Raw genomic sequence first — 22,002 nt, forward strand, 5'->3', positions numbered from 1 at the left:
GCGATTTGCTTTCACCTGCGCTCTTTCTCCTTCAAGAACTGTTCTTGTTCCGTGCGGCTCTTTTTCAGATCCACCCCGACAACCAAGATTCCAAAGCTCAGCAAGCTCAGTCCAAATAGAAAGTAAAACGGCGCAGATACATTGCCAGAAGGCGTAGCATCAATAATCGCACTGGACACGAGGGGTCCGATAAATGACGACGTCTTTCCGACGATACTGAAAAGACTGAAGAAAAGGAATTCGTACCCCCGGGGCGTCACTTCCGAGATCATAATTTGTGAGTAACTATACCAGGGGCATATGAATAAGCCATAGAAGGCTTGATAGACCTGGAAAAAATCGTGAGTGGAATTCTACCAAGAAGCCTTAAGGCGTGCCTGTGAGAGGGAAACTTACCCAAACTTCCCATACATGATGGAACCCAAATTTGTTGGTCCAATTTCCTATCATTCCCCAGCCATCAAGGAGAACAATCCCAAAAGCGATGGCATTGAACATGGTCTTCGTGCCAAGACGGTATCGTTGTTGAATGGCCCAGAAAAGATAGATACCAACGGCCTAAAGATGCATATTAGAAGACTGATTCGCTATCCATCATTAGGTTATTCGTAACGCACCTGAGCAGCGATCCCCACAATCAGAAGATATGTCAGCTGCAATGTGTTGTATGCCACCAAACTATTCTGCAAAGTCGAAATCACAGTGACCGTGGTATTCAATGAATCGCCCAGTAAGAAGTAACCTGGGAAAGGTGACAAATTAATACGCCTCCACGGTATTTGAACAGAGAGAAAGAAAGAGTACATACCGATAAGATATAGCAAGCTCTGTTTCAGCTTCCACACCTGACTCATTGCAAAGTAGAGTTGCGACAGGCCTGCCATGATGATATTCCTAGAGCCAGGGTCTTGTCCAGGTCGCCGTTTTTCCAAGAAGAACCACGGTAAAGAAACAAGCAGCCAGACACCACTCGCGAAAGCAATGAGAACACTTAATCCCCAATTGTTCCTCGCTTCACTAGCATTGACATCAACGCCAAACATGATGCCAACTATAACAGCAAGGATGAGAATCTCGGCAACAGACTGAATATAGAAGGCAACATTCGCAAGCTGACTTCTCTTCATAGTGTCGGCGTAATCATACTCCTCGCGAGAGATATTGCCATGCGCAAACTCACTAGCCTTTTCTCTCATTTCGGCACTATTGCGCGCAAGTGAAGGAAATGCAGCAGTCCAAAAGGTCAGCGTGGTCTGATAGGCAATAAGCCCAACAATATACAGTCCGACACCTATCTGCCATTTGTCCTCTGTGTGAACGCCCAGCCAGGCGAATCCTATAGCGTAGGCGATGATAGAGAGGACAATCAGAATGTTTGGACGCCAATTTCCAATGTCAGCAAAGCTTCCTATCACCAGAAATACGACGATTTGGATAGCGAAAGAAATCCCGTTGCATAGGAGGACAATGCTTTCAACTGAGCGGAACCTCCCTGCGAAGAGAAGAATATCGGAGTCTCCCGCCGCTTCGTAAAGAAGATTTTGGAAGGCCGTGGGGGCAAAGTCTATAAATTCCAAATTAGTAAGTAGATTCAGACAAAGGTTATGGTGCTTGTTTCGGTTCTTTCAGATGTCCGATTGTTTGACACATTCTGGTCATGTGTCTTGTCTGCAGACACCCTTTTGCTTTTTTAGAGCAGCAAATAGACGCATCCTAGAACAGGCATTCTACACTTTCATCCTTGATCTGGCTTCGAAGACACCTTGTCTCCATTGGAGGAGTGGGATTGAAACTAACTGAACAAAGAAAGACCGTTGTTTCCAATGTAATAACTATCGCAACAATCAGTCAGAGCCATAGGAGCCGTAAACAAGGAAGTAGGCAACACACGCATAATACGCCCATATCTCCCATTTAGTTGCGAGGTTCTCCTCACCGCCCTGATCCAGTATCGAATTTTTTGTGTCCTCACTCAAGGTGATTTGCTCCACGATTGAAGATGGTGCTTCAGGGTCGTGCTTCGGGGCTAAACGATTGACCGCCATCTTGTAACATAGGGCTTTTGACTTTGAAACGAAGAAATCAAAGTATTTCCTGAAAAGGGGAATTCCTTGGTACTGACATTGGGAGAACCTATTTAACGCTGCAAGAGCCGGATCCCTGCTTTTTTCCTGACCCGTGCCAGTTTCTGCGGGGTTGAGTTGGCTGGCGAATGGCAGCGCTCCCTCTTATCAAATGTTGGGAGAGATAAGAGATCAGCGCACCTCGCACCTTTCGGCTGATACGACGATCATTAGAGGTACCTTCGTGCGAGCGGCGGAACTTCTAAGGACCATTGGGGATTAAAGTACAGGGGGTAAGGTACCTTATAAAGATGCGAGTGAATCAAAGGACGGTGTTCGTTGTATTGATAGCTAAAAGCGGAGATGTGATCCCTTGTGATGTGTGTCGCGGGACCTAGTTACCTGGATGGGAATAGCGCGTGGATATAAACCGTAGGCTGTATAGCGCTCGGTAGCACGGATCCTTTTAAAAATCTGGTCATGCTGCTGAGTTTCCATTGATACCCCTTCTCTCACAAGTATTTTGATTCAATCTGCTACTTTGGGAAACGAAATAAGGAGAAACCGAAGGGGTTGATCATTACTTAAACGGTATGACTATTAAGTGCACGATGGATCTTCTGACTGAGCCGGACACATTGAGTGGATACCCCTTCCTAGATCCCGTCAAAGAGGAGCGGTTCGATCCCACAGTATGTGCATCCATTTCCATAACCTCTTAGATTGATCGGAATGACCGTGCTCAAGATATTACTGAATAGGTCCATCTCAACTATGTGCCACCTGAAAAGAAAATCACGATGCAAGACTTGCTTTTGAGTCAAAGTGCAACCGCAACCCCGATTGCAGGAACAGTGCCATTCCCCTTGCTATCACCGCGAGGCGTGAGGGCCTATCGAAAGGCTCTGTTCCAGCAGGATGTGATTGAGAAATGCGCAAGCTCGCCGTTTCCTGGCACCCTGGTTCTTCGTGACGCAGTCAAACACTCCCAATTTATTCGGGACTTCTGGACCCACCCCGAAACAATGAAAATAGTATCTGATGCTTCTGGGGTGCCTTTAGAGGTGGTCATGCCCACAGAGATTGGGCATACAAACATTCAGACTGAAGGGGCCACAATTGCAGAGATGGTGGGCAACCTCAAGGTTGAGCCATCGGTAGAGAAGCTGGAGTTGAGTCTTGAAGAGCGGGCTTATGACCCGTTGAAAGATGAGACCTCTATCATACCTTGGCAGTAAGTCTCCTACTCGATCGATTGAGAGTGGAGGGTGATCAGACTAACTTAATTAAAGCTATGACTCCTATCCTTACGTTTGTGTGCTCATGCTAAGTGAGACCGATGGCATGGTCGGTGGGGAAACATATATCAAAAAGGGAAATGGCGAAGCCCAAAAGGTAACTGCAGCTTGATCATATCAAGATAAACATCAACTTAAAATCATACAGGTCGAGGGTCCACAGATTGGACATGCAGTAATGCTGCAAGGCGGCGAAGTCCAACATCTAGCCGCTCGTGCTAAGGGTGTCGCGGAGCGTATTACCACAATCACATCCTACTGCGCTCAAATCCGAAACATCTACGACTCCAGCTACACCACCAACATCCGGCCCTATGCGGATCTCGGATCACTTTACCCTGAGTGGACTCGGTACCGCCTGCGAAAGCTACGGGATGAAATCACTCATTATCTCGATAAGGCTGAGCATGAGTCGAACTTTTCTTTCCAAAGAGAAGAGCTACAGAGTGTTATTACTCAACAGATTGAGTACTTACAGCGGACTTCTCGACAGATGGTCTCTCCCGAGTACCAGGAGCAGATTTTGAAGAAATACGGCAAAGCAGCATACTATGATGTTTTTAGAATCTGGGAAACTGTGCAGGACTTACCTGAATTTGAAACTCTTGCATCTTCCACAGATCAAGAGCGAGGTTGGATGCCAGAGAGTGTCTATTGGATGGACCTTCAGAAGTCTATCGAGACAATTCGCATGAAAAAGCCGCTTCAAAGTACATTTGGTACCCACCCATGGAGCAAGTCAAGGAAGTATTACATGGGCGATGAATTGTTGCGGCAGGGCTTGAATGAAGTATTTTTGGACTGGCTTGGAAGCTCGGGTCTGTGGGATGTTTATTCCAAACACCGAGTGTCAAATGAGTTCAAATGATGGCTGAATGTTAAATAGTTGTATTCTAGCCTTCGTAATTTAAAAATTCAAGGCCTCTTAATTATGTCGTCTTTATCTGATAGATTGATTACTTCGTCTTCCTCTAAATTTCAATTAAACGCCGACCTTTTTTATACTTTCTTTCCTTCATTATCTTTTCAAAATCAAGAATGAATTTGAGTTGACACTCAAATTTCAAATTAGTGAGCTCGAAATAAATGTTTCTAGCTCTCTCATGGGATCACCTGCTAGGTGCTGTGTTAGACTCTTCTTGTGCAACCCTTCATGTAGAGGCTGCGCATTTCGCCTATCCTGCTCATTGGCCGGACGAGCAAAATCTTGAACCTTATATCTAGAAATGAACAGCAAACTCTTATCGGCACGAAGTCGGATAGTCCGATGGCAAGAAGATGGAAGGTTGAGGATCCTTGTCCGATAAAAGAGATTGATGGAGAGATTACGCCTAGAGATCGGGAAACAATTGCCCTTTCGGGAAGCCCAGAGAATTGGCTACTTGCCGGTGCTTGCTATCTCTGCTTGCCAGACCTAGATACCTTATTCAAAGTCGTTTCACTTGAGTTTTCAGAGACAAAAAGCTCGAGTATGCTGAATACCTAGTCTTAATTATCAAGAAGTAGGTCACTATCACCCGACTAGTGAGCACGTTCGAATAAATGAAATGTCCTCCACGGTTTGCATGTGAGAGTTCGGAGGCAATGCCAGGATCACTGCAAGTAATTTCGGAGGGTGCAAGCTAAGTATTAGAATCTGGGCTCAGGATCTGGGAGATGCTGGACGTGAACCACACCGGAAACTCCAGTATTCCAGTGGGACCAACTTCAATGGTGCCGAGCAAGCCAGCGATGAACAATGCTATCGATGCAGCGATAACTGAGACTAGCCATGGTACAGTTGAGCCCAGTTCTTACATGAACAGATGATACCTTGCTTTTATATGGGCGTACTGGCGCAACTCGAGGCTATGTAGTTATTCCTTCACCTTCGCGACTTCATGGCCCAAGGGTCCCGCGCGACCCCCTGGCCAGTACTGCCGCAAAGAGCCGGACTGGTGGTTCAGTCCCGATAGTATCCCGATCGATGGTGGTGGTTCTGGTAACCCTTCCCTCGTCCTCGAAACAGGCATATCGGACTCTTTGGGACAGGGTAAGGCCGACGCTAGATGGTAGTATACGAAAATAGGCGGAGAATCTAAACTTGTTGTGTTGATCAATGCTAACCGTGAGCTAGCCTGGATGGTGGACGTTGGAGTTTGATCCGAGGTGGACAACCCGCAGTCCGATCCAAACACCAGACGGCATCCACCAAAGATCATTGAGTGTACTCGCAGGGTTCAATTCGCGAATGTCGTGCTACACGGTGCCCCATTGATTCTTGATTTTGAAATTCTGATGCGTCGACCTCCGCGGAACAGCTTCGAGGCAAATGTTGTTCTCGACGACCGCCTTTGGTCGTGTATTTGTACCGGGAACAAGCAAGTGTGCTTGTTACCGCACGGGTCTAGTGATGTCAGATGGCCCCTTGCTTGTTTGTCTTTAGCTACTGATTCCTCGAAGAATGATCTTCATCGTCTTATCAAGTACATATTGCCATCAGTATGGCGGTTGATGGAAGATATTCGACTCATGACCTTTCTATGTTTTGGTTCTGGATATGTTTCCTACTCAGTGAGTAGCCAGTCTCAATCACTGAGCACCCACTGAGTCTAAGTCCGGACTGAATTTTCTCCAGTGATCTTCACTCTAGACGTCCCTATCAAAGCGGCGGCATCTAAGATAGAAGATCCCACGCAGTAGAGAAGATACGGTACGTATAGTGACCCAAATAAGTGACACTGAGTTATCTGTCTTGACGTATTGGAATTATCATCAAGGAGGTAGAGAATGATATCTCAAGAAATGACTTGTAAAACCCTTCAATTTTTGTATTTTCTAGTTGTTATGTAACTCAAGTTTCTTTAACTAAATAACAAACCATCTAGGCTTCAAAGGGAGCGCATGAGAACACAAAAGACGGAGCGAGGATTTTATCAGAGCAAAGCGAGCCCGGTAAAAGCTCGGTTATCATCTCTGACCAAGACAGATTTGTTCTTTCCATCTAAATCACACCGATAGATGCTGCCGCCAAGGTCTGTCACATAAATAGCATTGTTGCTAGCATCGATCTTCAATCCAATCGCTTCGTTGAAGTTACGAGTCAGAATCTCGTGCTTTCGAGACGAGGATGTGTCGATTGGTCGGCCGCATGCATCGAGGCGAGAGCAATTCAACGAATTGCCGAACGGAATCTCACCACGATCAGTCCAGTAGAGTGTCTTAGAGGACTCCTCAATTTCAAGGTCGATAGGCTCCGGAAGGTCCTCAAGGATACATTCCACATCTGATCTGGAGGCTGCAGATTCACCAACGGGTGTCGAGATATCGGCACAGAAGATGCGGCCCTGGCCACCCTTGGATGGGCCCTTTTGGGTCCAGAAAAATTTGTTTAGCTTTGGGGCGACAGTGATACCGACACACCAGTTGTGAATATTCTCAGTTGGGTCGGTATTGTCAGGGTTGCCCGTCTCGACAAGGGTCTCCAAGTCAGTGCCATCAAAGTTGCAGCGGTAAACACGGCATCCCTCGCGGTCGGAGAAATAGATCTTCTTTGCGACATTGTCCAAAGCAAGTTGCTTTGGAGTGTTGATGGTGCCAGGGACGACCAGGGTCTTGATAGCCATTGTGCTCAGGTCGAGTGAAAGCACGGCACCGTCTTGTTTTCCTGGAATACCCATGTTGGTCCAAAAGATCAGACCGCTCTCACTGTCAACAGCCACACCATCTGGAAGAGCTTGATCCTTGGCGAGTGTTCGTTTGAGTTTTCCGGCTGTTGAGAATTCCAGAATGGAACCAGATGACATTGTCGGGGTGGAAGAGGCGAGACCAATGTCCAAAACAAGCACACTTGGTGCAGGCAGTTCATCCGGTTTATCCGCAGCTGGAGGGTAGAGACCACCGTGTGAGCTCTTTGTGCCTAGCTTTCCATCGTTGATATAATGTGTGTTCAGGAAATCCACCGTCTTCGCTGGAGACAGACCACGTTCCTCGACATAATGAGACTCGATGAAAGCGACCGTATCTAGGCCCACGTCTAGATCCTGTTAGATTCTGGAGATATTCACTCGAGGGGCTAAAAATTCTTACTGTCCATCGTTTTGCAAGGGGTTGCGCCTCCCTTGACGAACATTTCGGTCCACAGAGAGTCAATCTCCTCGGGAACGGAGACGCCTTCTGCCAAGATTGTCAAGGTTTCTCTCTTGACAGCAGCCCAAAGACGATTGAAAATAAAACCAGTTGACTGCTTCTTAGCAACGTAGGGCAGAGTTGCTGCTTCTTTGCATCGCTCAACCATGAAGGAGAAAATGGCTTCTTCAGTATAGCCGTCTGTCATGAGCTCAACGACCATGTTCTGGGGGGGCATATAATAATGCATGTTCAGAATTCGAGATTTAGCATCGTCGGAAACCTTCTCAATCATTTCTGAAGACTTGTAGGAGGACGAGTTGGAGGCCAGGATGCAGTCATTTGGCGCAAGTGCCTCGAGCTGAGCAAAAGTGTCGATCTTGAGCTGAAGCTTCTCCGGAACGGCTTCGATAACTAGCCAGGCACCGATAAGTGCATCTTCAAGACTCTCGAGAGCTTCGACCGTGCCAGAGGCCTGGCCTGTCTTCTCCGCGTACGAATCAACGTTCAGTTTGACGTACTCAACGCTATCCTCTCGTTGCTGGGGGCTCGGATCCCGAATTCGAACATTGTATCCCGCCGATGCCCAGACACAACCTAGAATAATGCTGTTAGCTCGATGATAGCTGAGGGGGCCCAGTTTGGACACAATTTACCTATCCGCCTTCCGAGCACACCGCCGCCTAAAACCACGACGGCCCTGTTGCGATAATCCGCCGGGGGTTGCCAAGTGGGTAGCATGGTGAACAGATATCTTTAATGATTGGAAATGAAGTTATTATTGAATGAGGAGTGTGTGCGATATTGAATAATGGTATTCAAAAATGCTGATGAAGACATGACGGGCGATTAATATAGTCACACAGGACAAAATGGCGCAGGAGATCCGTGGATCCCTCGGAGACCAAATCAGGTACAATCAAATATAGACTCTTTCTAGAATCCGATTTAGCCGCGGACAGGGCAACGGATGACAACATGGTCTGTTGCGTAGCAGGTTTAAAATCGATCCCGAGGTAGCACTTCGTGCTACCTCGGCAAGGAGTTGTGGAACAAGTCCACGTATTTCCCAGCGTGCGTCACCGACGGACCCATTGCGGTGGGTCATTTCTTATTCTAAGGAGGTTCTGGTTCTAGATTCGAGCATTGGAAATGGCTCTTGCTGTCAGATGCCTCTGAATGCTGGTGTGCCGTCTCCGGGCCAAGGAGTTCCAAAGATTACGAAGTTTCTTTCATTATTTACTCAGCAAGTGAAGTGTCTACACAGGCTATATTCGTATAGCCTAGTATGCTGCGACGGCCAATAAAGTCAAGCGGAATCAATATGATGTGGATTGAAATGATTGATTGATTGAAGATGCTCCGGGGACTGCTGTTGAAGGTCATCCCCGTGCCCTTACGGGGCTTGACGATCCGTATGGAACTGTCTGTCCGTACGGAGCGATACTCGGCGGTTGCCATGCTCGATTCCATGAGTAAGCAGGATTACATACAAAAACATATGAAATATGATGTCCAATGCGACCACTGATTAGCGGTAAATTATCCCTCCACGGGCTGACATAAAGTTATGTCTTATTATCTAACCTCTTTTGTTTCTATGAATACATATAGAAGTCTTCAAACGGTCAAGCAAGTATAATTTTGTAACATTTGTCAAAGTCTATGAAGAACATGTTCTGAACAGCCAACGAAAGTCAAACTCCTAACAGAAGAAAATGAATAAAGAGAGAGTGAAAGGTGGGGAAGTAAAAAGTAGATACAGAAAAGCAGGAAAGACAGTCAACCCGTTACTCAGAAGGTAAAGATTTGATCCGTCATCTTTGTAACCGCGCCAGGGGCTTCGAATCCAAGATTCACCAAAGCCTTCTTCGAGGCGTTAATCATCCCTGGTGGCCCGCAGAGCATGATTTTGGTATCCAAAGCTGGACTCGGCAGTCTTTCGCTCATGACCTTAGGCGTAACATAGCCCTTTCCGTAAGCCCAATCCTGAGAAGGCTGGTCGAGCATGTACCAGATCTTCAAATTTTTGTACTTGCGTGCAAAAGTTTCCAGCTCCTCTCGCAAGAGAATATCCTCTTCGGAACGATTGGCATAGATGAGACTGATCTCCGTAGTATCACGTTCGTCTTCGCAGATAGCGCGAATGAGCTGGAACATAGGAGTAATGCCAGTTCCACCAGCAATCATGCCAATGCGTCGACAGAGACCGCGCCGGTATTTCATCGAGCCTTTCGGTCCTCTGAAGAGAACCTTGTCGCCCACATTTAGGTTTGCGAGATATTGACCAGTGAGAAGACCATCCGGATAGCACTTGATCACCAACTCAAGGACACCAAGGTCCAAGTTGTTCGAGGTCGGCGTATAGGACCGTGAAACGGACTGTTCATTGACGGTTGCCTTTATGGCAACGTGTTGTCCGATTGGAAGGCCAATAACATCTCGCGGGCCAGGGAGTTGGAAAGTGAAGCGGTAGACGTTAGGCGAGAGTTGTGTTTTGGTCACCAATGGGAGCTCCTTGAAGTCCTTGGGCTCGAGAAATCCCTTCAACTCATGTCGGTTGATCTCAGGCATTCTCTTGGCCTTGACGTGCGCCGGGTATCGAGTGAAGCCGGACTGGATCTGAGTGAATTGGGACAACTTGGTACCGAAAATGCTCCCTACAGTCGCGAAGACTGCGCTACTGGAGAGGAGTCCATTCAAAAATCCGCCTCGAGCAATGCTCAATCTTGGAACTGGGAGGGCGTGTGCCCAAGTTGGCGCGAGCTGCGACAACTTCGAACACAATTTGTCCAAGGATACATGTCCTTGTGCGTATAAATAGACCAGCACCGCCAATCCCCCGATCGAGCCTGCGGCCATCGAGATGCCGATAGTAGGCGTGTTCGAGGGTTTGCTTGACATTTCCTGTTGTGGCCCTTGCTGAATCACACGAACAGTCTTGGATCGTGTTAACTCGCGAGCACCCTTCACCGTACCGATCATGTATGTCTTCAGGATCTCATCGGCATCTTCGGAGTGACCGACGTCTTCGTATGCCTCCGTTGCATCTGTTCCAGCGACATCGCGAAGCACATCTGCTCCACCGGGGTGATCGCGAACGTATTCGGTGACGTTATAGACTGTGGCATATTTGTAAATTTCTTGTTTTGAATCGATCTTCAGTTCCTTGAACTTACCTTTTCCATGCACGACGATCCACAAGTCACTCTTGGTCTTGTGTTCTGCAACTTCCTCGGAAGTGTATTCTCCCAGGGATGCCATTTAGATGAAGGATCACTTTTTGTCGGCGAACTCAACAAAAGATAAAGTCACGGGGGCACTGGATGGCGAGATTGACGGAAGATTGAAAAAGATAAGGTACGGTCTTGAGAGCGATTGTTGACCCAGTGGAAACCTGGAGCGTTTTAAGTGTCAAAAGGGTGTCAAATCAGGGCGCTAATAAAGTATTTAATATGATAACGAAACACTGAGCCGATGAGCTAGATGAGGCTTTTTCTTTTTTCCCTCATAAAAACCGCCTGCTTTTTTTAGAGCAGACGTAGATACCGTTTCCGAGGTAGTGTCAGGGCATCCAGGCCAATCGGAAAGCTTTATTTGGCACTTTGCCCCGCTATGATCGGGACTCCCGAGGTATCTCTTCCTCGGGAAGCCCCAAATCGCCGTCTGATCCGTGGCACGCAATTTCCGTTTGTTGACGTCGGTATACCGATTAAGGTACCCGCGGATTGGTGTCAGAAAGATTTTAAGATTTGTTCATATTTAAGAAGTCCGACACACGTTGGTGGGAGTGGTAACCCAGTTCAGAAAACCTCATTCACTGTCTGTTTCTTACTATGGCTGTACAGCAGTTCCATCTCCTAGGAGACCATGTCTCTTCCGCTCGAAATGTCGAACTGAGTGATAAACTGAAAGTTGAAGATGTGAAAGATCTGATTGCATCTCACTTTGCTATCGTGAGCGCCAATGGTGAGCCAATCCAAACCTCGCTTCTTCGTGGACTTCTTGGGATGGCCTGCTAATGAAGAGATAGGCATCGGCTTCCAAAGCAAAGATAACAACCTCCTTCTCGAGGTCTCGGAGATACTGGCTGCAGATGGTCCTGTGGCAATCACGATCGATGGACATGAGGTGCGCGATCCACCCGCACCCGGCGCATTGCCGTACGTGGGCAATTACTTCGAAGTATACCCCGACCACCTTGGCAACCACCAACGTCTGTTTGAGAAACTCGGGCCTTTGATCAAGACGACTACCATGGGAAGAACCATTTACCAAACCAATGATCCGGAGATCTCGTCTATCGTTTTCGCTGAATCCGACTTCTTCACGAAAAGATCAACGATGCTCATCCCCTCTCTGCACTCAAGACACCAGCTGCTGGAGTCTTCTTAGGAGATACCGATACACCAGAGTGGAAAGTTGCGCACAAATTCCTTCCTCCTGCACTTGGCCCTAAAGCTGTTCGCCACTATGCCCCCACTATGCAAAAGACAGTTGAGGATGCCTTTAAGGTGTTCGATGCCTTTGACGAGCAAGGCGAGGCTTGGAACGTATATCAATACATGCTCAAGCTAGGGTCTCAGGCAGTCGGAAAGCTTACGCTTGGATTGGACTTTCAACATTTCACTTCTCCCGATGCTCCGCTGCATGAAATGGTCCATCTGATTGCTGAAATCCTTGCTTTGAACAAGAAGGTCACCTCAAAAGGCAATTGGTATGGCATGTTGCCATTCGGGGATCCGCAAAAGTTGAAGCGATCCCAGACTCGTGTTGAAGATTTGGTAGAACAATCAATCAAGAACGCAGCGCGAGGAGGTGTTGAAGATCTACCTCTACAAGACGCTGCACTGAAAGCTTCAAATATGGTTGGTGAGTTACCTCTAGACTCTAACCGTATGTACCGGATGGATATCTAACAAGTCCTAGATTACGCCATCCGCGCAACCGATAACAAGGGCGAGAAACTACCAAAGTCAAGTCTTGTCTGGGCGCTGGTTGTAGCAACCGGCGCCGGCTTTACAACAACCAGCTCCCTTCTTTCGTGGCTGGTCTATGGCCTTGTCACCTACCCTGGAATGCAAGAAAGACTGCTACAGGAGCTTATCGACAACGACATTGACGACACCACCGAAATCACAGCAAATGTGACCGAGCGTCTTGACTTCCTTGACAAGTACATCAAGGAAACCCAGCGCCGACACAATCCGTCTTTCCAACCTGGCCGCACCGCCAAAACTGACCTGATACTACCCGGTGGTTACAGGCTGCCCAAGGATGCCGTCGTGATTCCAGCATTGCATCACATTCACAACAATCCTGCGCTCTGGGATAATCCCAACAGGTTTGATCCTGACCGGTGGGACACGGATGCTGTGAAGTCCAGGCATAAGGCGGCATATATCCCCTTTGCTGCGGGCCCGCGCATGTGCATCGGATTCAATTTCGCCCTTCAGGAAGTCAAAGTCTTCCTTCCGAAGCTGATTTATCGGTACAAGTTCATCCGTGAAGGAGATGGCCCTATTGAGTATGACCCGATGTTCCAGTTGATCAGGCCAAACAATCTCTATGTTCGTGCTGAGAGACGAGTCAAGTGGCCCCCAAAGACTGAGAACTGAGATGGCGGTTGTTTTCTACATCTGTTCGATTTGTTATTCTAGAACCCACTGTACATTGTTTCATTATCTGCATTGACTCATCAAATTTATCTTGAAAAAAAAAATTATCTTGAACATTTTCATCGACTTATAATTTTTTTAACGAGAAGCTTCTCGCCGTCCCTTGGCACCTTGCTATCCTCGATTTTACCATTCCAAGCAGCAATCTGCAGCCACATTTGATTCTCCATCTCTGGCCTGACGGAACCTTGTATTTTGGCAGCAGCTTGCTTGCCTTGGGGCGTTGAAGGCCACACGTCCCAGCCTCCGGTACCTCTATCCACCCACGCCGATGGCTCTTTGCCATAAGCAACAATCAAGTTATCCTCCAAATGTATTTCTGCGATGCTCATATCAAGCTGTTTAAGCCAGGTATGTTGAACTTGATCAAACATTCTCGGAAGAAACCTCTCCGCGTAGATCTTGTCAGCTTCTGCATTGAGCTCTTGTGATGGATAGCCGGTGATCATCAATACCCGAGTCGGGTCTTTCGTATCGTGGTAGAAGGCGTGCGCTTCGGAGTCGGATTTGGTATAGGTGGCACAGAACTCGAGAATATCCGATATCATACTCTGGAAAGCTGTTGAATCTATTGATTTGCCCTCCTTGAGGGTACTAAGCCAGAATTTGATCATTGGTGGCATGGTAAAATCGAGTGCCGTCTTTCAAGGGATGGGCGGCACCACCTCTAATCTTGGCTCGATAACACCAGAGATTTGGTCAAAGCCTTTTGTGAAGCAACAGAGACCCAGTTGATAATCGTGAATGATAGAGTGATAGAGGTCTCATTGCGACGAGCCAATCGATCATTGAGGGGGCCAAAAGGCTATCTATTTTTAGACTCTCGCCACCACAAGCTGTTCTCAGAGTGAGGTTTAGATTTAAAACCAAGCTTTGCGGAGCCCAGAAAAATGTTAAGAAAACACAGGGGAATCCAGTGTGCCGGCCCAGTCAGATGATCTTCTCGGTCGGCTTATAGGACAGATTCCAGCAACGGCACCAGAAACCTCGGGATCCGGCGGATTTACATTGTTCCGGCCGCCAAAAGACCCGCTTGCTGCCGAGGAATCTCTTCTGTGAACTGCAGAGGCTCCTGAGATCCTCGGATTTGTAAAGGGAACCAGCATATTCGCTCAAGCTATGCCACCTGCCGAGAAAGCGACGCGCACACGCCGTTATAGGTCTGCAGTTGCCTGCCAGGCCTGTCGCCAACGAAAAGTTCGATGCAGCTTGACTGTCACCGGTATACCTTGTGCTGGGTGTGCCCAAGATGGCGCGCAATGTGTCGTGGATCCAAAACCCAAGAAGTAAGCTTTTCTTATGGAGAGCTCTTACGTTATTCGTCAACGCTAAACTGGACCTAGTGCTCAACAAGTCAACCAGACAACTCACCGTTCTGGGAGTCTTCCCGCCGTTCACTCGAATCCAATAAATATGAGCCAGAATTCTTCCGCTGCGGCTATGAATGAATCTTCACAGATTAATTCTATTCAAAATCACTCGGCACAGTCTACGCCGAGTGCAAGACACACCCTTTTGAATCCTGGGCTGAGCAACATTGAAGATGAGCAAAGGAACGGCATTGAAATCGCCGAGGCCGCCTTGGGTCAACCAAGAAGAATTGGCGAAGTGCCATTTTATACTGGTATGAATGTCTCCAGTCAATCTATGTTCATGATAATCTAAGTATTTCAACAGGTGATCAAACGGGACCAACGTCAGCACTCAATATTTGCTCGCCAGATGAATCATTACCGAAGCACTTCCTGATCCCAGCGAGCGTGACAGAACTATCCAACGATGACCGAGAGTTCTTGCAAAAGAAAGGGGTATACAATCTCCCGAAAAACGACACCTGCGATAGACTCATTGCGGCATATCTTCTCCATGTGCATCCTATCATGCCTGTAATCGAGGCAGATGACCTTCTGCTTCATTACCAAGCTGGAAAACTTCAATACTACAATCTTTCCCTCTTGTGGAGCATTTTCTTCGCGGCGACGAATGTATTTCTCCCAGACAAGATTCCGTCTTCTTTGACAACGCTAACACTGCATGGAAGTTTGTTTCGAACGACATTCCTGAAGAAGAGGGTTATTCATCAAGGAGAGAGATGAAATATGCTTTTTACTCTCGCGCAAAGGTAGAAAGCTCGCACACACTGTCTCTTTGATCTTTAAGATCATAAGATTACACACATTGGTGCTAACTTGCAACAGTGCATGTACAGGAACGGTAATGAGAGAAACAAGATCGTATTACTGCAGACATCCCTTCTTCTGGGATTCTTTCACTCAGAGATGGACGAGCATGGGCAACCTTGGTACTGGACAGGCATCGCAATAAGCTTCTGCCAAATCCTTGGTCTGCATCGCAACCCTGACTTTTCAAAACGGAACCCATCCATAACCGAGCGGCAGAGATCCTTTTGGCGCCGTCTTTGGTGGAGCTGCGTTTTCCGAGATCGCTGGCTCAGTCTTACAATGGGTAGGCCTCTTCGAATTAACCTCGACGATTGCGATACCCCATTTCCGTCGCCAGATGACCTACTTTATGATATCGTTGGCTTGCAGGAGCCTTTTGTCAGCTCATATATACCCAGTGATATGGCTAGACTGGCCAAGTATTGGGTAATGCTGATTTCATTGAGTCTCCAGCTGGGAAGCGTTCTGGCTATGAACTACCGAACTGTTCGTCCTAAACCCTCTGTCCATGAGATCGGGGCCCTTGAGGAACGTTTACTACAGTGTGATCTTCCGGATCAATATGAAGCCGGCTTAACAAAGGCCTCGAGGTTCTACTCGAATCATGTTCATTTGCACTACCAGTTAGTTCCATCTTTCCACCCCTCTGAAATATTTGATATCCTACTGATTGACCACTCCAGGGCCTTACTAATCACATTTTATCGTCCGTTTGGCACTGACGTTCCTCGCGATCTTCAACCCGTGGAGAAAGAAGATTGGCAACATCGGCTGAAGCTAAAAGCCGACGCTGCCGCGTCTCGGGCAAACGAGATCTTGGAGGCGCTTGTTCAAGAAGGACTCCTTTACTTTGCCGGACCAATGACGTGGGTAATCTCCGAAGCATAAGTTTCTTCATACGAAATTTACCTAACGTTTCCTTCAAAGGCCTCCCCTTCTTGTCCCCGCCATGCAAACCCATTTACTGCAATGCAAGACTGGTGACGCTCTCTCCAAGCGAATCAGGCTAAACAAGCTTGAGATGTGCATGCTTGTCATGGAAGAGTTTCAGAAAACCTACACTGTCGCTTCACTCTATCGTGGCATTTTCGTCAAAGCAATAGAACAGATATTCCCTGGATACTCGGCCCCCACAACATATCCAAAGGCGATCACCGACAGCGCCGTTGCTTCTGACACTGGTATCCGACAAGAAAACTTCCATATGGCTCCGGAAAACTCCGATCAGGTTGCACAGTTCGATGACACGCAATTTGGCAATGTGGATGGCAATAATTTGATGAGTGCCTTGATGGACGAGGCTTCGATTTTCAGTTTCTGGGAGTCTTGGAATCAGATTTGAAGTAAATTAATCAGAGCTCGACCAGAACACTGCTGTCTATATTGTACATGTTCAAGACACGCTGCCCCACTCATCCATCACTAAATTTATAATATATCCATTTTTTATTCACAACAGGTCTATCTAAACACATTGAAAAGATTGGGTTTGGTCCTAGTTACCACCAACGTGTACAGCACGTTGAGGGTAGGTGCATTGTTTCCCGTCAGGGCACCTGGCTGGTTCGCAGAGCCAATGTACCAAAGCGCATCGTGGACAGATATATCATCATAACCCCCTGAATGCTTGACGTGATCCCACTGCTCAGCCTCGTACCGTATCTGGAATTGGGGTTTTCGGTATTGCTGCCAGTATCATTCAAATGGCAGACTTGGGAACCAAGTTATCAGTCAAACTATGTTCCTTTCACAAACAGGTCAGGAATTCCGATGAGTCTATAAGTGTTAGCATTCTGCTATGCAAGAAACCCTTGGATTTTTGTGCCATATTGTCTCAATGGCCGCTCCTATCGCATGTAGACATGGAACCAATAGATTGTTGTGTTCAACCTTGGAGCCTTGGTGATACTCGACGTCATGTCGTTGTGAGAACAAATACATAAGAAAGCAACTGGAACCTGTTTTAAGCTAGCGTCTCTTATTGCTTGCAGAGACATTATGTGGGCCTTAAGGCTTGCCTAGCCCTACGACTATAATCCTCGTAGAACACTTGGGAGACTCACACTTCGGCCAAGCCCGTGGTAGCCCGCGACGCTGGTAGGCTAGGCCCTGTAATCTTCCACGGAATCTAAGTCAGAAAAGTTCTCGCTTGCTGGTGAAGGCAACGAGTAGCGTCTATCAACCCTTCAGACGATTTAGCGATCGCTTAAGTAGGAAGAGTGTGGGTCAACGATACCCCTTTAGTCGTAAAGGTGGGGCCGTTCGCAGCCCCAAGCCCAAAAGGGATGACGATTCTGATCGTTTGGGGTTGATGAACGAAAGTACAAGATCTCTAGATATCTTGAAAAACGCCGATATAGGTGCCATTCTTAAAATGCAACAATATACAGCTCCAAAGCTACTACTAGGCCCTGATTTCAAAAGCCCCTTATTTGGATTGAATCTGAGTTTGACCCCATGCACAGGCCTCAAGCGGAGTAGGTTCCCGGTTCAACCCACCGACATTCGACTCGGTGGCACAGTTAATGCAACCGGCCGCGACCTTTCCATCACATCGATCTGATTGCTGATTACTTGTGGCTATAGCGCCTGGTGAACGTTCTGTCGGTATCAAATAAGTGATACATTCAAGCCGGGGACGACTACACGCTCCTCGGTTTCTTTTCTCTTCTCTTCTTTTGCAAAAGCTCTGCAGTTGAGGTGCCCTGCATGTGACACCACTTCTCAACGCTGTTCCGCGGATTACGTGTTCTTCTTTCATTGAAAAACTTGGCACTTTTGTACAGCTTCTTTTGTCTTCGACACCGAGGATTGAAACATGGCGTCAGCGTCGGAATCTGAATTAACGGCTGCTCAACAGCTTCAGGTGCCGGGAGAGGGGGCCACGGCAAATAACCCGCACAGAATTCAAATTGATTCTGAGGTATGGTAGTCTTTCAGTGTGTAGGCACACTTTCTTATCTATTAATAGGACGAAAGCTGCGAATTTGACATGGATTTTGCCGACATTAAATCGTTATCTTCAAGTGTTCTTGAATATGAATATGAAAACGGCCGGCGATATCACAGTAACCGCGCAGTAAGATTCAGTCAAGGCTTGATTTCTCGAGAATGCCGCTAAGTTTATTTCTAGGGCAATTACATGTATCTATGTCTTCGTTCAGGCTAATGGAGAATGATAACTAATCAGGATAGGATGCCAAATGATGAAGAAGAACAAGATCGAATGGACTTGGTAGGCTACTACTCCTAGAATCCCTCCATTTCATGCTCATCCATGCTAATTCAGACAACAATGAAGGCCCACCATATGTTAGCTCCAAATCGATCATATCATGGATCTTAATCGCTAACTGAACCCACCAGATGGCTCATGTTAATGAAAGGCGAACTCCACAAAGCTCCAATAGTAAACCCCCAAAACATTCTAGACCTCGGAACTGGAACAGGAATATGGGCCCTTGACATCGCAGAGTATATCGCCCAGTCACTAAGACCCAGAACCTCATCTATAACTCCATATTTCCATATTTACTAACAAACACCAACAGAAAATTCCCCCAAGCCCACGTCATCGGCAACGACATAAGTCCAATCCAACCAAGCTGGACCCTTCCCAACGTGGAATTCATAGTCGAAAATATAGAAGACGCCTGGCTCTACAAACCCAACCACTTCGACTTCATCCATGCCCGCCTCCTAGCAGGTAGCATAGCCGACTGGCCCGCCTTTCTCAAAACAATATACACCCACATCCGACCAGGCGGATACTTTGAAATCCAAGAATCCGCCGTTTGGGCCTGGAGCGACGACGGCTCGCTGAAAGCCGACTCACCGCTGTTTCAGTATGTGCAGGCTCTGGACGCAGCGGGACATGCAATAGGCAGGGAGTTGAATATTTATTATAAGTTGCGTGATTGGTTGGTGGAGACGGGGTTTGAGGATGTGCAGCAGTATACTTATCTGTTGCCTTATTCGCCTTGGCCAAGGGATCCGTATCTGAAGGAGATTGGGAAGTTCCAGGCGGCGCAGGTTAATCAGGCGGTTGAGGCTTATGGGTTGAGGTTGTTGACGCAGGTTCTTGGGTGGGGGGCTGAACCGAGTAGGATTTTTCAGGCTTTGGTTAAGAAGCAGCTGATGGTTCGGGAGTTGCATGCTTATGTTAAGGAGTGAGTTTTTCTTTTCTTGTTTATACTTGGTGGGTGTGGGCTGGGGAGGCTAACGACGTATAGGGTTGTTGTTTACGGGAGGAAGCCTCTCAATGTATGATATCATGATCAATGGGCTGTCACTGTTTACTAAAATAGTTACGGGGATTCACTTCGGCTTATAAGAGTACATTCGATTTAAGTGAATGAAATCAGAGGCAAAGCCTCATCTCATTATCTGAAATTATCCGTTCCATCACCAGATGGAGAACAAATTAGCGGGCCCGAACTTGAACACTGAACCCAGCATCCGAATCATAGGCCAGCCCAGATCCTCTCACCCAAGACCTCCTACTCCACATTCACCTTCACATCCACATCCCCATGGGTCGCTTTTGATTTCGCGCAGATCTATGTCATGTCATACTCGTAGCGTGCGTGTCGTGGTAAATTTATTTCCGCAGCTCCACGTCGTTTCTGATGGTTTTCTGTTCTTCAAAGAATCAACATGGCCCGTAAAGATCATGCTGCATCTTGAGAGAAAAGAAGAGACGCCAGATGATACATTTAGAGGTCCTTCTTGATGACGTGGGCACTGGGAAGAGCGCCGTTGGCACGGGCAATAGCGGCCTCGCGGGCAGCAGCGAGGCCGTGCTGAGTCGCGATGCCCTCGATACGGTGGGTCGAGTTGATGTTCTTGACAAGAGTGAGCTGCCAGCAGGTGGCACCACCCTGGCGAGAAGTGATGGTAGAGGCAGCCAGGAAGTACTCCCAGATGCGGAACCAGCGCTTGCCGTACTTGGCCTCGACCTTGTCCTTGTTGCCCATCCAGTTCCGGTACCAGCGCCAGAGAGTAGCGGAGTAGTGAACACCGATAGTGTCAACAGCCTTGATCTCGAAGCCGGCGCCCTCAAGCTTGTCGACGACGAAGCCAAGAGGGGTGGAGGCATCAGCACCGGGGAAGATGTACTTGTTCATGAACAAACCCCAGATGAGGTCCTCGTACTGCCAGGACTTGCGCAGACCAGCGATCTGCAGGAAGAAGGTACCATCGTCCTCGAGCATGTCATAAACCTGGGACAGGAAAGTAGAGAAGTGACGGACACCGACGTGCTCGGCCATCTCGAGACAGGTGATCTTTTGGTAGCCGCCCTCAACACGGGGAGCATCGCGGTAGTCGGAGCAGATAATGCGGGACTGGTCCTCCTCAATGCCAGCCTTGCGAAGACCGTTGTTACCCCAGGCAGTCTGGTTGCGGCCGAGGGTGATACCGGTAACATGGGCACCGTAGTGAACGGAGGCGTACTTGGCGAGAGTTCCCCAGCCGCAGCCGAGATCGAGAATCTTGTCACCGGGCTTGGCACCGATCTTCTCACAGACGACGGCCAACTTGTTGTCCTGGAGCTGCTCGAGGGTCTCCTCAGAGTTGATGTCACTGATAATGCCGGAGGTGTAGATCATGCGAGGGCCAAGGAACCAGGCGTAGAAGTCATCACCTCTGTCGTAGTGGTCACGGACCTGCTCCTCGTCTAGAAAACGAATGTCAGAATTGAGTACGTACAATGATGGGTTTCAAAAAGGGCTTACCCTGGGAACGGGTGTGCATCAGCATCTCAGGGATGAAGCCGAACAGGAAGTGCTTGAAAAGACCCATGGTGAACTTGAAGTTGGCCCAGTCGTGACGGTACTCGAGAGCCTCAAGAGCATCACCCTTGAAGTCAACCTCGCCATTGAAGTACTTCTCGTAGAAGACCTCCATGGGGATCTTGCTCTTGCCGCGATAGGTGGCACGGTCGTGCTCCTTGTGGAAGTGCAGGTAGTGCTCAACAGGGAGGCCGCGGTACTTGGCCTTCTCGGTCTTGCGGGGAGAGACGGTGGAGGAGATAGACCAGAAAGCCACGAGAACGGGGACAGTGGTGAAGATGGCAAAGAAGATGGTGGTGTAGAAGCCACCGCCAACCTGGCGGGCCAGGTACCAGGGCACCACGATCAGGAGGGCGATCATCAAGCCATTGGAGAAGCTGTCGCTGCCCGGGGAGTCCGCAGGGACGGGGGCATTCTTAATGGCCGGGTACTGTCAAGAAAAGACTATTAGAACTCTGGAAACCTAAGGTACTTGTAGCTCCGGGAGCTTGTGATAGCTGCTCACCAGAGTGGTCGGCACACCGCAATCGAAGTCGGGCTTGGTCTGCACAGGGGCAGCCGGGGTTGCGATGAACTCGAAGTCCGCGGTGGACTCCGGGTGGGGGGTCGTCATCTCGATGGAAGTCAATTGAGAGGGGTGAGAGAGGGAAAAGGAGAGTTCAAGGGACGTAAATAATGTGGTGGCAGTTCCGGGGCGGTGTACCTTGGTACGCAAGAAACACGGTGGGTGCAGTGTCCCGTGCGTCGTGCGTAGGCAGCCGAGGACAATCAAGTCTAGACTTGTGTGTGAAAGACCACGTTGGCTGAATCCACATACGTAACCAGCGGACCTTAATTAACGGTTTCTACTTTCTGCCTTGGGCCACCTCTCTTCGTGTGCC

General features: G+C 48.2%; 9 protein-coding genes across 9 annotated transcripts; 4 read left to right on the forward strand and 5 right to left on the reverse strand.

Moving 5' to 3' along the window:
- Positions 1-11: 11 nt before the first annotated feature.
- Positions 12-2,045, reverse strand: N7443_000826 (putative autophagy protein (Atg22); the record flags this gene model as incomplete). The annotated part of the gene is made up of 6 exons (XM_056880882.1): positions 12-329; positions 397-558; positions 618-742; positions 809-1,564; positions 1,798-1,832; positions 1,891-2,045. 6 exons carry the CDS (start codon positions 2,043-2,045, stop codon positions 12-14), a joined length of 1,551 nt encoding a protein of 516 aa, XP_056746120.1.
- Positions 2,046-2,674: 629 nt separating this feature from the next.
- On the forward strand, positions 2,675-4,229 carry N7443_000827 (uncharacterized protein; the record flags this gene model as incomplete). The annotated part of the gene is made up of 4 exons (XM_056880883.1): positions 2,675-2,755; positions 2,825-3,297; positions 3,356-3,458; positions 3,510-4,229. The coding sequence occupies 4 exons, from the start codon at positions 2,675-2,677 to the stop codon at positions 4,227-4,229; spliced, it is 1,377 nt and encodes a 458-aa protein (XP_056746121.1).
- Positions 4,230-6,276: 2,047 nt separating this feature from the next.
- On the reverse strand, positions 6,277-8,209 carry N7443_000828 (uncharacterized protein; the record flags this gene model as incomplete). The annotated part of the gene is made up of 3 exons (XM_056880884.1): positions 6,277-7,376; positions 7,430-8,065; positions 8,125-8,209. 3 exons carry the CDS (start codon positions 8,207-8,209, stop codon positions 6,277-6,279), a joined length of 1,821 nt encoding a protein of 606 aa, XP_056746122.1.
- A 1,053-nt stretch (positions 8,210-9,262) lies between these two features.
- On the reverse strand, positions 9,263-10,732 carry N7443_000829 (peroxisomal membrane protein; the record flags this gene model as incomplete). The annotated part of the gene is made up of 1 exon (XM_056880885.1): positions 9,263-10,732. The coding sequence occupies one exon, from the start codon at positions 10,730-10,732 to the stop codon at positions 9,263-9,265; it is 1,470 nt and encodes a 489-aa protein (XP_056746123.1).
- Positions 10,733-11,304: 572 nt separating this feature from the next.
- Positions 11,305-13,086, forward strand: N7443_000830 (cytochrome P450; the record flags this gene model as incomplete). The annotated part of the gene is made up of 4 exons (XM_056880886.1): positions 11,305-11,437; positions 11,502-11,773; positions 11,806-12,340; positions 12,398-13,086. 4 exons carry the CDS (start codon positions 11,305-11,307, stop codon positions 13,084-13,086), a joined length of 1,629 nt encoding a protein of 542 aa, XP_056746124.1.
- Positions 13,087-13,205: 119 nt separating this feature from the next.
- N7443_000831 (uncharacterized protein) lies at positions 13,206-13,769 on the reverse strand (the record flags this gene model as incomplete). Its single annotated transcript, XM_056880887.1, has 1 exon — positions 13,206-13,769. The coding sequence occupies one exon, from the start codon at positions 13,767-13,769 to the stop codon at positions 13,206-13,208; it is 564 nt and encodes a 187-aa protein (XP_056746125.1).
- A 790-nt stretch (positions 13,770-14,559) lies between these two features.
- On the forward strand, positions 14,560-16,671 carry N7443_000832 (fungal specific transcription factor domain-containing protein; the record flags this gene model as incomplete). The annotated part of the gene is made up of 6 exons (XM_056880888.1): positions 14,560-14,770; positions 14,824-15,131; positions 15,188-15,268; positions 15,345-15,952; positions 16,013-16,195; positions 16,257-16,671. 6 exons carry the CDS (start codon positions 14,560-14,562, stop codon positions 16,669-16,671), a joined length of 1,806 nt encoding a protein of 601 aa, XP_056746126.1.
- A 1,476-nt stretch (positions 16,672-18,147) lies between these two features.
- N7443_000833 (class I SAM-dependent methyltransferase) lies at positions 18,148-19,598 on the forward strand (the record flags this gene model as incomplete). The annotated part of the gene is made up of 8 exons (XM_056880889.1): positions 18,148-18,252; positions 18,301-18,408; positions 18,463-18,473; positions 18,525-18,564; positions 18,619-18,641; positions 18,696-18,803; positions 18,881-19,498; positions 19,562-19,598. 8 exons carry the CDS (start codon positions 18,148-18,150, stop codon positions 19,596-19,598), a joined length of 1,050 nt encoding a protein of 349 aa, XP_056746127.1.
- Positions 19,599-20,044: 446 nt separating this feature from the next.
- Positions 20,045-21,734, reverse strand: N7443_000834 (putative cyclopropane-fatty-acyl-phospholipid synthase; the record flags this gene model as incomplete). The annotated part of the gene is made up of 3 exons (XM_056880890.1): positions 20,045-21,006; positions 21,065-21,551; positions 21,627-21,734. The coding sequence occupies 3 exons, from the start codon at positions 21,732-21,734 to the stop codon at positions 20,045-20,047; spliced, it is 1,557 nt and encodes a 518-aa protein (XP_056746128.1).
- Between the last annotated feature and the right edge of the window lie 268 nt (positions 21,735-22,002).

This window comes from Penicillium atrosanguineum, assembly GCF_028827265.1.
Source record: "Penicillium atrosanguineum strain IBT 20685 chromosome Unknown utg000001l_segment0_segment0, whole genome shotgun sequence".
NCBI classification, from domain to species: Eukaryota; Fungi; Ascomycota; class Eurotiomycetes; order Eurotiales; family Aspergillaceae; genus Penicillium; species Penicillium atrosanguineum.